Source organism: Felis catus, chromosome C1 (assembly GCF_018350175.1).
Source record: "Felis catus isolate Fca126 chromosome C1, F.catus_Fca126_mat1.0, whole genome shotgun sequence".
Taxonomy (NCBI): Eukaryota; Metazoa; Chordata; class Mammalia; order Carnivora; family Felidae; genus Felis; species Felis catus.
The window spans coordinates 187,445,369-187,460,488 of NC_058375.1; the positions used below are offsets into that span (position 1 = coordinate 187,445,369).

General features: G+C 36.4%; 1 protein-coding gene across 12 annotated transcripts in view; it reads right to left on the reverse strand.

Annotated features, from left to right (window-relative positions):
- C2CD6 (C2 calcium dependent domain containing 6) overlaps positions 1 to 15,120 on the reverse strand; it is a 178,648-nt gene that overhangs the window by 88,877 nt on the left and 74,651 nt on the right. For all 12 annotated transcript variants that reach the window (XM_045034280.1, XM_023259603.2, XM_023259602.2 and 9 more), the window contains 2 exons: positions 3,453 to 3,558; positions 1,144 to 1,210 (listed from right to left, as the gene is read on the reverse strand). In XM_045034280.1, the coding sequence (XP_044890215.1) occupies positions 1,144 to 1,210; positions 3,453 to 3,558 (173 nt within the window). The remainder of the gene's footprint in view (positions 1 to 1,143; positions 1,211 to 3,452; positions 3,559 to 15,120) is intronic.

Here is a 15,120-nt window from a genome sequence, read left to right on the forward strand (position 1 = left end):
GTTAGCTGAAGCTATAAGAAGATATAGGAGGGGTGCCTGGGTGGCGCAGTCGGTTAAGCGTCCGACTTCAGCCAGGTCACGATCTCGGCGGTCCGTGAGTTCCAGCCCCGCGTCGGGCTCTGGGCTGATGGCTCAGAGCCTGGAGCCTGTTTCCGATTCTGTGTCTCCCTCTCTCTCTGCCCCTCCCCCGTTCATGCTCTGTCTCTCTCTGTCCCAAAAATAAATAAACGTTGAAAAAAAAATTAAAAAAAAAAAAAAAAAAGAAGATATAGGAATACCAGAAGAAAACAAGTCACCAGACTTAAACTCTTCAGCTAAGAAAAAAAAAAAAACTCTTTGGATAAGAAAAAAATAATAATAAATAAAAATAAAAATAAACTCTTTGGGGAAAAAAAAGTTGGCAACCACCAGTGAGTAAGAGAGGTAAACCTCCACTCTTCAATTCTCTTACTCGTGAAACGAGCATTTCAGGTGAAGAGAAGGCTAAAGATTCAGTAGCTCTGCTAGTCTGGTTGATCCTCAGAGGTTAGGAAAAGAACATATCAAAAGCTAAGGTGGCCAGGAGGTAGAAGCAGGGAAGTAGAGAAGTAATTTGTGGCACAAGTCTTGCAACAATAAATCATTATTCTACACTGGCAGAATCCAAGATTTTATAAATATAGTATTATGCATATATTTTAACTTACTTTCTAAATGAATCTTTTAACAGATTTTTTTAAAGAGTACCATAGCAATCTCTTCCATTATCTTATTGATAATTTGTGGTAAGTTCTAAAATTTAATGCTAATTTAATTTCCTGTCCTCTGCTGTCTTCCTTCCTCTTACACACACACACACCTCTACAGCTAACGTTTAAGAATATACTTTTTCAAAGATCATAGTTAAGATTTAACTATTTTCTTGTCCTTACAAGGAATACAGGAGCATTTAAAAAAAAATAACTCTTAATTGGGTCTAAGTCTTTTCTTTAAGGTGTTACAAAATAAATACCTAATAGTAAAACTATAATGAGATGCATATTTATTTCCAAGAAAAAAATGAAATCCACCTAAAGCGAATTATTAATTTTCTTTTTGTGATACAACCACCTTCTTTTTAATTATCTTAATAATAAATAAATAATGTGAATTAAGTTTCTGAACCTGATAGTACAGTATCTTCAGACTTCTTTTCAAATTGGCTTTCAAGTACCTCATTGGTATCACTTCCCTAGAAACAAGAAAAAAAAAAAGATATTGGAGAAATGTTGACAAAGCTAATCTGCCTTTATAACTTCTTTTATTACCTTCTTTAAAATGTACAGAAGAATATGGGTTTATGAGAAAAGCAATCCAAACAACACTATTTTAAAGAGTATACTCTAGCTAGGAGTTAATGTTTCAAGGAGAGGATATCCAAGAATTGATAGGGTATTTGAGTGACAAATGTAGGAGAGAAAAAGATTATGAGATAAATGACATAATATTGTAACTTCAAGTGACATAAGAGAATACACCCAGAAAACAGATTACTTTTTTATTGGAAAACATTATGGCCTATAAGTTGCAAAGAGGAATTATAAGGTAGGATGATCCCTGACTGTTATAAAATACTGATGTTTTAATAAGAACACAAAGTCCATAGTTCCTTTAATGAAGAGCCCCCCCCAATTTTCCATAAAATACTAATTCTGTATGAGGAAGTGCTAATCAATTTACCCTAAAGCAGTATCACTATGCCCAATTATAATGAGGCACTGAAAATCATTAATATATCTGTATGTTATGACTACCACTTCAAGGCTGTGATCTTAGTCAACATTTTATGAATTTACTGAAACCTCTTTGAATCTCTATTGCCACAGGTCAAAATATATAGGTTTCTAAAATTTTTTTTGATGTTTATTTATTTTGAGACACAGAGACAGAGCGTGAGCAGGGGAGGGACAGGAGAGAAGGAGACACAGAATGTGAAGCAGGCTCCAGGCTCTGAGTCAGTACAGAGCCCGACTCGGGGCTCGAACCCATCAACAGTGAGATCATGACCTGAGCCAAAGTCAGACGCTTACCTGACTGAGTCACCCAGGCGCCCTGGTTAGATTATATTTCTAAATATTAAACCTCACTTATATATGTGACAAAGGTCTAGTATTCAAAATATATAAAGAACTCTTACAACTGAACAATAAAAATAAAAATAACCTAGGGATGCATGGGTGACTCAGTTAAGCGTCTGACTTCAGGTCATGATCTCACAGTTGGTGAGTTCGAGCCCCACGTCAGGCTCTGTGCTGACAGCTCAGAGCCTGGAGCCTGCTTCACATTCTGTGTGTGTGTGTGTGTCTCTCTCTCTGCCCCTCCCTCCACTCACGCTTGTTTGCCCTCTCTCTCTCTCTCTCAAAAATAAACGTTAAAAAATTAAAAAATAAAAATAACCCAATTTTTAAAATCAACAAAGGATTTGAATAAACATTGATCAAAGAAGATATACAAATGGCCAGTAAACACATGAAAAGATGTTCACATCAATGGTTATCAGAGAAAGGCAAATCAAAACCACTACCGAAAAGTTACCACTTCAAACCACTGGGATGGCTATAATTAAAACAACAACAACAGAAAAGTAAAATAACAAGTGTTGGAGAATATATGGAACCTTCGTACATTGTTGGTTGGATTTCATATCAGCTGTTGTGCAGCTGATATGAAAAACAGTTTGACAGTTCCTGAAAAAGTTAAAGAGGGAATTACTGTATGATCTAACAATTCCACTCCTAGGTATATACCCAAGAAAATCACAAACATATGCCCACATAAAAATCTGCATGTGAATGGTCACAGGAGCATAACTGATGACAGCTAAAAAGTCAAAACAATCCAAATGTCCATCAACTGATGAGGATAAACAAAATGTGGTACATATCCATATAGTGGAATATTATTTGGTAGTAAAAAGAAACAAAGTATTGCTACATGCTACAATGGGATGAATCCTGAAAACACTATGCTAAATTAAAGAAGCAAGTCACAAAGAACTATATATTCATTGGTTCCACTCAAATGAAATGTTTAGGATCAGCAAATCTATGAAAACAGGAAGGATATTCGTTATTGTCTAGGGCTAGAGGGGTGTGAGAGGTTTGGTTAGGGGGTTTCTTTGGGGGGTAATGATGTTTGAAAATTGATTATAGCAATGGACATACAATTCTGTGAATATACTAAAGGTCACTGAATTCTATACTTTAAGCAAGTGAATTATATCTTAACAAAGCTGTTAAAAAACGAAACCTTACAAATTATTAGTTAACATTTATTGAATGTCACATTAGGAAAATAGGAAAGTACATGAATCATGAATAGCATTTTATATATCAAGAACTAAGCAATATCTTATTATCACTTTTAATTATCATAATCTTTTTTAAATAAATAGTATTAGAAGTTAGATATGAAGAATGTATTATGTTAATTACCTTACATTCTTTATTGGCCAATTTTGGGGTAAGAACTCCTTCTAAATAGCTAGCTTTTTCTATCCATGTACTCAGATTCCTATATTCTTTTTTCATTTTTTCCAGCCTAAAGAAAGAAATCAGGTATACATTTAAAAAATAAGTGACAGAAGAACATATATGGCATGATTCACAGAAGAATACATTCAGTATGATACACTTATAAAATGTTCTGAGAGGCAAACCAGCAATATATTAAGAATATGAAAGAAAGGAATGATTATAATAAAAATGAGAGCAGTAGCTACCTGAGGAGGGTTGAGGAGAGGATGGAATCTCATAATGGCACACAAAACACATTTTTGATAGTGATGATTTTAAGTTTTTATTCAAATTCCAGTTAGTTAATATACAATGTAATATTAGTTTCAGGTGTACAATTTAGTGATTCAAAATTTCCATACAACACCTGGTGTGCATCACACTAAGTACACTCTTTAATCACCATCACTCATTTAACCCATCCCTCCCTCCGACCTCCCCTCTGGTAACCATTAGCTTGTTCTTTATAGCTAAGAGGCTGTTTCTTGGTTTCTCTCTTTTTTCCCCTATGATCATTTCCTTTGTTTCTTAAATTCTGCCTATGAGTGAAATCATATGGTATTTTTCTTTCTCTGACTTATTTCACTTAGCATAATACTCTAGCTCCATCCATGTCATTGCAAATAGCAACATTTCATTCTTCTTTATGCCTGAGTAATATTCGTGTGTGTGTGTGTGTGTGTGTGTGTGTGTGTGTGTGTGTGTGTGTGTGTCTTTATCCACTCATCAGTTAACGGACATTTGGGCTCTTTCCATAATTTGGCTATTGTTGATAATGCTGCTATAAACATTGGGGTGCATGTATCCCTTTGAATTACTATTTTTTGTATTCTTTGGGTAAATACCTAGTAGTGCCATTGCTGGATTTTTAACTTTTTGAGGAACCTCCATACTGTTTTGTCCTAAGTAGCTGCACTAGTTTGCATTCCCACCAACAGTGTAAGATGGCTCTCCTTTATCCATCGGTTGTTTCTTGTGTTGTTCATTTTAGCCATTCTGACAGGTGTGAGGGGTATCTCATTGCAGTTTTGATTTGTATTTCCCTGAGCATCTTTTTACATGTCTGTTGGCCATCTGGATGTCTTCTTTGGGAAAATGTCTATTCATATCTTCTGCCCATTCTTTAATTGGTTTTTGGGTGTTGAGATGTCTAAGTTCTTTATATATTTTAGATACTAACCCTTTATCAGATATGTCATTCACAAATATCCTCTCTCATTCCATGGGTTGCTTTTAGTTTTGTTGATTGTTTCCTTCACTGTGCAGAAGGTTTTTATTTTGATGAAGTCCCAACAGTTCATTTTTGCTTTTGTTTCCCTTGCCTCAGGAGACATATCTAGTAAGAAGTTCCTATGGCTGATGTCAAAGAGGTTACTGCCTCTGTTATCTAGGATTTTAATGGTTGTCTGTCTCATATTTAGGTTTTTAATCCATTTAGAATTCATTTTTGTGTGTGGTGGTAAAAAAGTGATCCAGTTTCATTCTTTAAAAAATTTTTTTTTCAACGTTTATTTATTTTTGGGACAGAGAGAGACAGAGCATGAACGGGGGAGGGGCAGAGAGAGAGGGAGACACAGAATCAGAAACAGGCTCCAGGCTCCGAGCCATCAGCCCAGAGCCTGACGCGGGGCTCGAACTCAGGGACTGCGAGATCGTGACCTGGCTGAAGTCGGACGCTTAACTGACTGCACCACCTAGGCGCCCCCCAGTTTCATTCTTTTGTATGTTGCTGTTCAGTTTTCCCAACACCATCTGTTGAAGAGACTGTCTTTTTCCCATTGAATATTCTTTCTTGCTTTGTCAAAGACTAATTGACCATATAGTTGTGGGTTCATTTCTGGGTTTTCTATTCAGTTCTATTGATTTATGTGTCTGTTTTTGTGCCAGTACCATACTGTCTTGATGATTACAGCTTTGTAACATAACTTAAAGTCCAGAATTGTGATGCCTCTAGTTTTGCTTTTCTTTTTCAAGGTGGCTTTGGCTATTGGGGTCTTTTGTCATTCCATACAAATTTTAGGATTGTTTGTTCTAGCTCTGTGAAGATTCTTGGTGGTATTTTGATAGGGATTGCATTAAATGTGTAGATTGCTTTGGGTAGCATGGACATTTTAACAATATTTGCTCTTCCAATCCAGGAGCATGGAGTGATTTTCCACTTGTTTGTGTCATCTTCAATTTCTTTCATCAGTGTTTTATAGTTTTCAGAGTACAGGTCTTTCACCTGTACTTTGGTTAGGTTTATTCTTAGGTATCTCATGGTTTTTGGTGTAATTGTAAATGGGATTGATTCCTTGATTTCTCTTTCTGCTATTTCATTATTGGTGTGTATAGAAATGCAATAGATTTCTGTATGCTGCTATTGTATCCCACAACTTTAGTGAATTTGTATATCAGTTCTAGCAACTTTTGGTGGAATCTTTTGGGTTTTCTATATAGAGTATCATGTCATCTGCAAATAGCGATAATTTTACTTCTTCCTTTTCAATATGGATGCCTCTTATTTCATTTTGTTGTCTGACTGCTGTGGCTAGGACTTCCAAATATGGTGATGAATAAATATCTAGGCAACAGTCTTATTATCTTTATTTAAGCTATACATACATGTTTTAGAAGTTATTCAATATATAGGTCTCATTAAACTTGTATATACATATGTTATAAATTACCCAATATATACATGATATTTTCTGGAACAAAACAAACGAAAAAATAGGAATTTAGCTTCTAATCCAAGAAATTTCAAAAGGCTTTAGTCACCTAAAGATGTAACTGACAAGAACTAAATGGAAAGAGGATATGTTTCCCAATTCATTTCATTAGGACACTATTACTGTAATTAACCCTAATAAGGACATTACAAACAAGGAAAATTAGTCTCATCTCATTCATGAACATAGATGCAAATATTACAAACAGATATAATTTTAGTATAAAAATCCAGTAGTATATAGAAAGATAATATATAATGAACAAGTAGGATTTATTCCATGTATATAAGGATATTTTGACATTGACATTAGAAAATATAAACACAATTTAACTGATTAAAAGAGACAAAGAACTTGGCAAAATCCAACATCCATTTATGATTTTTTTTTAAAAAACTTATAAAACTAGAAGTAAAATGGAATTATTTACTTAACCTGGTATAGCATATCTATATGTAAAAACCCTATATAAATAATGCTTTTAACTATTAAATGCCAGAAGTGTTGCCTTTAAAGATCATGAACAAAACAAGGATGCCCACCCTTGCCATTTATATTAGACACTGACTAGAGCTTCTAGCTAGCATCATAAGAGAAGAAAACAAAATTCAAGTGTAAGAACTGGGAATAAAAAAATCTTAATTGTCGTTATTTGTAGGTATGACTGTTTAAATTCTCCCAAATGATACTATAGATAAAATTATTATAAATATGAAAGTTTAGCCAAAGAGGGAAACGCTAGAAGATAATGCCAGCAGGGGTAGCATAGGTTTTTAATCTTCTCAAATCTCTACATAAAAATATTCAGAGTAGCTCAGTAACAAACCCAAAAACCTATGGGCAACATTTACAACAAAATCATGTGACAAGGTATCTCTATGAATCCCAAAACATATACATAAGACCTTCAAGGTATCAGTGTATATATGGCAGAAGACAACAGGTATAAAAGAGGCACCTGAAAATAAGAGAACCTCAAAATAGCCAACAGGTAGTTAGATGAAAGTACAGCAGGCCAATTTGAGAATAGCAGTTAAAACTGGGAGAGTTTCGCTCATTCCAATAGCAAGTGAGTACAAAGGATTTATGTCAACCATTAAAAGGACTGGAGCAGTCTAACCACTGTGAATGCTTAAAACTGACCAACCAGGTCTCTAATCCAGGACAGGCTCCAGAAAATCTTAGACAGCAATTCATATATTTTAACACCAAATGAAAACATCAGAAATGGGAGTTCTGTAAAGCTTGTGAAGCTTTCTAAACCAAATCTCTTATAAAAAATTTCAGGAAAATTAATTCCATATAAAATGGAACAACAAAAAACTATCAGCACCCACCCACTTTTTCTTTTTTTTTACAGGGTTACTTCAATGAACACATCAAAGCACACTTGGTTGAAGGTCCAAACACTCCACCACTATAAGCAAAGAGGAGCTTTGCAGAGGACTGACCAGTGGGATAGAGCAGTCAAAACACAACAGAGTACACAAAGCACACTCCAAACGCACTTTCTGAAGTGCCAGGCCCTGGACCGCTTTCTTACACCATACACAAAAACAAATTCAAAATGGATGAAAGACCTAAATCTGAGACAGAAAACCATCAAAATCCTACAGGAGAAAACAGACAGCAACCTCAGCCACAGCCACAACTCGGCAAGAACTTCTTACTTGACATGTCTCTAGAGGCAAAGGAAATCAAAGCAAAAGTGAACTACTGGGACCTTATCAAGATAAAAAAAGCTTCTACAGGGGCACCTGGGTGGCTCAGTTGGCTGAGCTTCCAACTTTGGCTCAGGTCATGATCTCATGGTCCGTGAAGTTCGAGCCCTGAATCGGGCTCTGTGCTGACAGCTCAGAGCCTGGAGCCTGCTTCATATTCTTTGTCTCCCTCTCTCTTTGCTCCTCCCCCACTCATGCTCTGTCTCTGAAAAATGAATAAACCTTAAAAAAAATAATAGGGGCGCCTGGGTGGCTCAGTCAGTTGAGCGTCCGACTTCAGCTCAGGTCATGATATCACGGTCCGTGAATTCAAGCCCCACGTCGGGCTCTGTGCTGACAGCTCAGAGCCTGGAGCCTGTTTCAGATTCTGTGTCTCCCTCTTTCTCTCTCCTCCCCCACTCATGCTCTGTTTCTCTCTTCTCAAAAATAAATAAACGTTAAAAACGATGATAATGATAATAATGATAATAACTAACTAACTAACTAACTAACTAACTAAATAAATAAATAAATAAAGCTTCTACACAGCAAAGGAAACAATCAACCAAACTAAAAGGCAACTGATAGAATGGGAGAAGATACTTGCAAATGACATGCTGGATACAGGGTTAGTATCCAAAATCAATAAAGAACTTACTAAACTCAACACCCCCAAATCAAATAATCCAGTGAAGAACTGGGCAGAAGACATGAATAAACATTTTTCCAAAGACGACATCCAGATGGCAAACAAACACATGAAAAGATAATCAAAACCACTGTGACATACCACCTCACACTGGTCAGAGTAGCTAAAATTAACAACTCAGGCAACAATAGATGTTGGCGAGGATGTATAGAAATGGGAACCCTATTGTACTATTACTGGGAATGAAAACTGGTGTAGCCACTCTGGAAAACAGTGTAGAGCTTCCTCAAAAAATTAAAAATAGAACTACTCTATGACCCAGCAGTTGCATTACTAGAAATTTAACCAAAGGATACAAAAATGCTGACTCAAAGGGGCACATGCACCCCAATATTTATAGCGGCACTATCAACAATAGCCAAATTATGGAAAGAGCCCAAATGTCCATCAACTGATGAAAGTATAAAGAACATGTGTGATACATACACACACATGCACACACACACACACAGCAGAATAATACTCGTCAATGAAAAAGAATGAAATCTTGCCATTTGCGACAATGTGGATGAAACTGGAGGGTATTAATGCTAAGTGAAATAAGTCAGAGAAAGAGTTATCATATGATTTCACTCATATGTGGAATTGGAGAAACTTAACAGATGACCATAGAGGAAGGGAAGGAAAAATAAGATAAAAACACAGAGGGAGGCAAACCATAAGAGACTCTTAAAAGCAGAGAAGTGAGGGTTGGTAGGGATGTGGGGGTGGGGTGTGAGTTAAATGCATGACGGGCATTAAGGGGAGCACTCTTTAGGATGAGCACTAGGTGTCATATGTAAGAGATGAATCACTGGGTTCTACTCTTAAAGCCAAGACTACACTGTATGTTAACTAACTTGGGGGGGGGACGAAAGCTATCATATTTTTCAGCAGAATCTTTCCAGGACAGAAGAAAGTGGCATGACATATTCAAAGTGCCAAAAGTAAAACAACAACAACAACAACAACAACAACAAAACAACAAAAAACCTGTCAACCAAGAATACTCTACATGACAAAGTTGTCCTTCAGAATCGAAGGAGAAATTAAAATTTTCTAGACAAACAAAACCTAAAAGGGTTCATCACCACTAGACCAGTCCTACAAGAAATGTTACAAAGGGACTTGTTCAAGCCAAACAAAAAGGATACAAATCAGTAACATAAAAGCATATGAAACTATAAATCTCACTGGCAAAGGTAAATATATAGTTAAATTCAGGATATTCTAATATTGTAATGGTGGGGGGTGAATCACATATAACCCTGATATGAAGGTTAAGAGACAAAAAGATTCAAAAAAATTACTACAAGTACAATAATTTGTTAAATTACTTAACAAATAAATAAGATAAAGTAAAAAGATGCAAACTGTGACATCAGAAGCATAAAATGGGGGGGGGGGGGATAAAAATACAGAGCTTTATTACATTCAAAGTTAAATTGTTATCAGCTTAAAATAGACTGTTTTAAATATGTGTTTTGTAAGCCTCCTGGTAAATCACAAAGAAAAACCTAGAGTAGACACACAAAAGATAAAGGAATCTAAGTGTACCATTGCAAATAACCATCAAATCACAAAAGAAGACAGCAAGAAAATAAGAGGGGAAAAAAGGAATTTAAAAAACAGCCAGAAAATAATGAACAAAATAGCAATAGTAAGTCCATACTTTTTAATAATTACTTTAAATGTAAACAGACTAAATTCTCCAATCAAAAGACAGAGTAGCTGATTAAAAAAAAAAAACACCCAAGACCCAACTATATGCTGCCTACAAGAGAGACACTTAAGCTTAAAGGACACCTACTGACTGAAAGAAAAGCTATGGAAAAAGATATTCCATGCAAACAGGAACCAAAAGAGTGTAGGACTACTAATACTTACAGCACACAAAATAGACTTTAAGCCAAAGACTGTAATGAGAGACAAAGATCACTATATAATGATAAAGGGGTCAATCCAACAAGAGAATATGACATTTGTAAACAGTTATGCACTCAACTATGCACCTAATATGTAACCTAAATGCACCTAAATATGTAAACCTAATATGCACCTAAATATGCACCTAAATATGTAAACCAAATGTGAACAGATATGAAGGAAGAAAGAGACAGCAATATAATAATAGTAAGGGACTTTAAAACCCCACTTACATCAATAGATAGATCAACCAAACAGAAAATTTATAAAGAAACACTGAAGCTAAACTACACATTAAATCACAGAGTTAATACTTCTATAGAACATTCCATCCAATGGTCATCTTAAGTACATGTGAAACATTCTTCAGGATAGATATGTTAGGCCATAAAACAAGTACTCATAAATTTAAGATGACTAAAATCATATCAAGCATCCTTTCTGACCATAATCAATTCCGAGAAGAAACTGCTAATTTCACAAATTTTCAGCGGAGATTAAGCAACATGCTACTGAATAACCAATGGGTCAAAGAGGAAACCAAAAGAAAAATATTTTTAAATATCTTGAGACAAATGAAAATGGAAATACAACATATCAAAACTTATGGGATGTAGCAAAAACACTTCTAAGAGGTAAGTTAAAAGCAGTAAGCATTTACAATAAGAAAAAGAAAGATCTCAAATAATTTTATACTTCAAGGAACCAGGAAAAAGAACTAAGCCAAAATTAGTAAAACAAAGGAAATAACAAAGACCAGAGTGGGGAAAAATAGAAACTAAAAAGACAACAGAAAAAAAAATCAATGAAACTAACAGCAGACTTTGGTGGGGGTGGGATGGGGTATTGATAAACCTTCATTATGCTTACAAAGAAGGAAAGAGGACACTAACAAATATGTTTTTAAAAATCACCATTGTATATCTAGTACCCTATAATAGTGCCTGACACACACTAGGTATTCAATAATGTTACTAAATGAATAAAACATCAGAATAGAGGATAAAAGGGTTCTTTGGTCATTCAGCTCAATGTTAATGAATTAATAAGTTATGAGTCTGAGTAAAAAATGTATTCAACATAAAGAATCATTTTTTAAGTGACCAAGGAATTCTGCTTCTGGCAATGGTGGACTAGGTTACTTCAGATAAACCATCTTACTACACAACTAAAAAGGCTGGACAATATATTTTTTAAAAATTGTATTTGAAAGTGGGGCACCTCGATAGCTCAGTTGCTTAAGAGTCCAACTTCAGCTCAGGTCAGGATCTCGCTATGAATTAGAGCCCTGTGTCGGGCTCTGTGCTGACAGCTCAGAGCCTGGAGCCTACTTCAGATTCTGTGTTTCCTCTCTATCTGCCACTTCCCCACTTGCACTCTGTCTCTGTTTCTCTCTCAAAAATAAATAAACATTTAAAAATGTTTTTAATAAAAATTTTAAAAAATTGTGTCTGAAAGCATCAGTCAGTTACAAAAGCACCAAGGATTTACAGATCCAAGATTATAGGAATTTCAGAGACAATAAGCCCCATCATTTGGTACCATTTTTCCTTCCAGGCATTTGTGGAGGCTAAGAGTTAAGAAAATGAGCAGAGCCTGGAGATAGATATGCCAGAATTAGGGAACAAAAAGCAGAGTTCAGACCCTGCCAAGGATGAAAAGCCAAGGTAAACATCTAGGCTTTCAGTTGGGACCCCAAAAGGTTAAACCACGAGAATAAGAGCCTCCTTGTCTTGTGACTTACTTGCCTCACACTAGTCCCAGTCCTACTACTAGGAATAAGATTAAACCATTAAAAGACTAATCCTCATAGGAAACAAACCTAAATCATTTCAATCTCAATCTCAAGTGAATTAAGGTGATCTGGGATTGCTAGTTTCCTAGTCTAGTTGGCTGACAGATGCAAGTGTCTATCCTCCCTGTAAGAATATACAATCAAGAGCCACAAATTAGTTCTACAGATACAATGTTTGGCACTCAATAAAAATAGCTAGGTATATGAGAATGTAAGGCTTGACTGAAAATTATGAGGGGAAAAAACCCAATAGAAACAGACCTACAGGAGATCCAGATAATAAAGTTACCACAGATGAACTTTAAAATAGCAATGGTTGGGGTGCCTGGGTGGCTCAATCAGTGAAGCAGCCAAATCTTGATCTCGGCTCAGGTCATGACCTCATAGTTTGTGAGACCAAGCCCCATGTCAGGCTCTATGCTGACGGTGTGGAGCCTGCTTTGTAGTCTCTCTCTCCCTCCCTCTCTGTCCCTTCCCCGCTCATGTGTATGCATTCTCTCTTGCTCTCTCTCTCAAAATAAATAAACCTAAAAAATTTTTTTAATGTTTTTATTTTTTTTTTTTATATGAAATTTATTGACAAATTAGTTTCCATACAACACCCAGTGCTCATCCCAAAAGGTGCCCTCCTCATTACCCATCACCCACCCTCTCCTCCCTCCCACCCCCCATCAACCCTCAGTTTGTTCTCAGTTTTTAAGAGTCTCTTATGCTTTGGCTCTCTCCCACTCTAACCTGTTTTTTTTTTTTTTTTCCTTCCCCTCCCCCATGGGTTCCTGTTAATTTCTCAGGGTCCACATAAGAGTGAAACCATATGGTATCTGTCTTTCTCTGTATGGCTTATTTCACTTAGCATCACACTCTCCAGTTCCATCCACGTTGCTACAAAAGGCCATATTTCATTTTTTCTCATTGCCACGTAATATTCCATTGTGTATATAAACCACAATTTTTTATCCATTCATCAACTGATGGACATTTAGGCTCTTTCCATAATTTGGCTATTGTTGAGAGTGCTGCTATGAACATTGGGGTACAAGTGGCCCTATGCATCAGTACTCCTGTATCCCTTGGATAAATTCCTAGCAGTGCTATTGCTGGGTCATAGGGTAGGTCTATTTTTAATTTTCGGAGGAACCTCCACACTGCTTTCCAGAGCGGCTGCACCAATTTGCATTCCCACCAACAGTGCAAGAGGGTTCCCGTTTCTCCACATCCTCTCCAGCATCTATAGTCTCCTGATTTGTTCATTTTGGCCACTCTGACTGGCGTGAGGTGATACCTGAGTGTGGTTTTGATTTGTATTTCCCTGATAAGGAGCGACGCTGAACATCTTTTCATGTGCCTGTTGGCCATCCGGATGTCTTCTTTAGAGAAGTGTCTATTCATGTTTTCTGCCCATTTCTTCACTGGGTTATTTGTTTTTCGGGTGTGGAGTTTGGTGAGCTCTTTATAGATTTTGGATACTAGCCCTTTGTCCGATATGTCATTTGAGAATATCTTTTCCCATTCCGTTGGTTGCCTTTTGGTTTTGTTGGTTGTTTCCTTTGCTGTGCAGAAGCTTTTTATCTTCATAAGGTCCCAGTAATTCACTTTTGCTTTTAATTCCCTTGCCTTTGGGGATGTGTCGAGTAAGAGATTGCTACGGCTGAGGTCAGAGAGGTCTTTTCCTGCTTTCTCCTCTAAGGTTTTGATGGTTTCCTGTCTCACATTTAGGTCCTTTATCCATTTGGAGTTTATTTTTGTGAATGGTGTGAGAAAGTGGTCTAGTTTCAACCTTCTGCATGTTGCTGTCCAGTTCTCCCAGCACCATTTGTTAAAGAGGCTGTCTTTTTTCCATTGGATGTTCTTTCCTGCTTTGTCAAAGATGAGTTGGCCATACGTTTGTGGGTCTAGTTCTGGGGTTTCTATTCTATTCCATTGGTCTATGTGTCTGTTTCTGTGCCAATACCATGCTGTCTTGATGATGACAGCTTTGTAGTAGAGGCTAAAGTCTGGGATTGTGATGCCTCCTGCTTTGGTCTTCTTCTTCAAAATTCCTTTGGCTATTCGGGGCCTTTTGTGGTTCCATATGAATTTTAGGATTGCTTGTTCTAGTTTCGAGAAGAATGCTGGTGCAATTTTTATTGGGATTGCATTGAATGTGTAGATAGCTTTGGGTAGTATTGACATTTTGACAATATTTATTTTTCCAATCCATGAGCAGGGAATGTCTTTCCATTTCTTTAAATCTTCTTCAATTTCCTTCATAAGCTTTCTATAGTTTTCAGCATACAGATCCTTTACATCTTTGGTTAGATTTATTCCTAGGTATTTTATGCTTCTTGGTGCAATTGTGAATGGGATCAGTTTCTTTATTTGTCTTTCTGTTGCTTCATTGTTAGTGTATAAGAATGCAACTGATTTCTGTACATTGATTTTGTATCCTGCAACTTTGCTGAATTCATGTATCAGTTCTAGTAGACTTTTGGTGGAGTCTATCGGATTTTCCATGTATAATATCATGTCATCTGCAAAAAGCGAAAGCTTGACTTCGTCTTTGCCAATTTTGATGCCTTTGATTTCCTTTTGTTGTCTGATTGCTGATGCTAGAACTTCCAGCACTATGTTAAACAGCAGCGGTGAGAGTGGGCATCCTTGTCGTGTTCCTGATCTCAGGGAAAAAGCTCTCAGTTTTTCCCCGTTGAGGATGATGTTAGCTGTGGGCTTTTCATAAATGGCTTTTATGATCTTTAAGTATGTTCCTTCTATCCCGACTTTCTCAAGG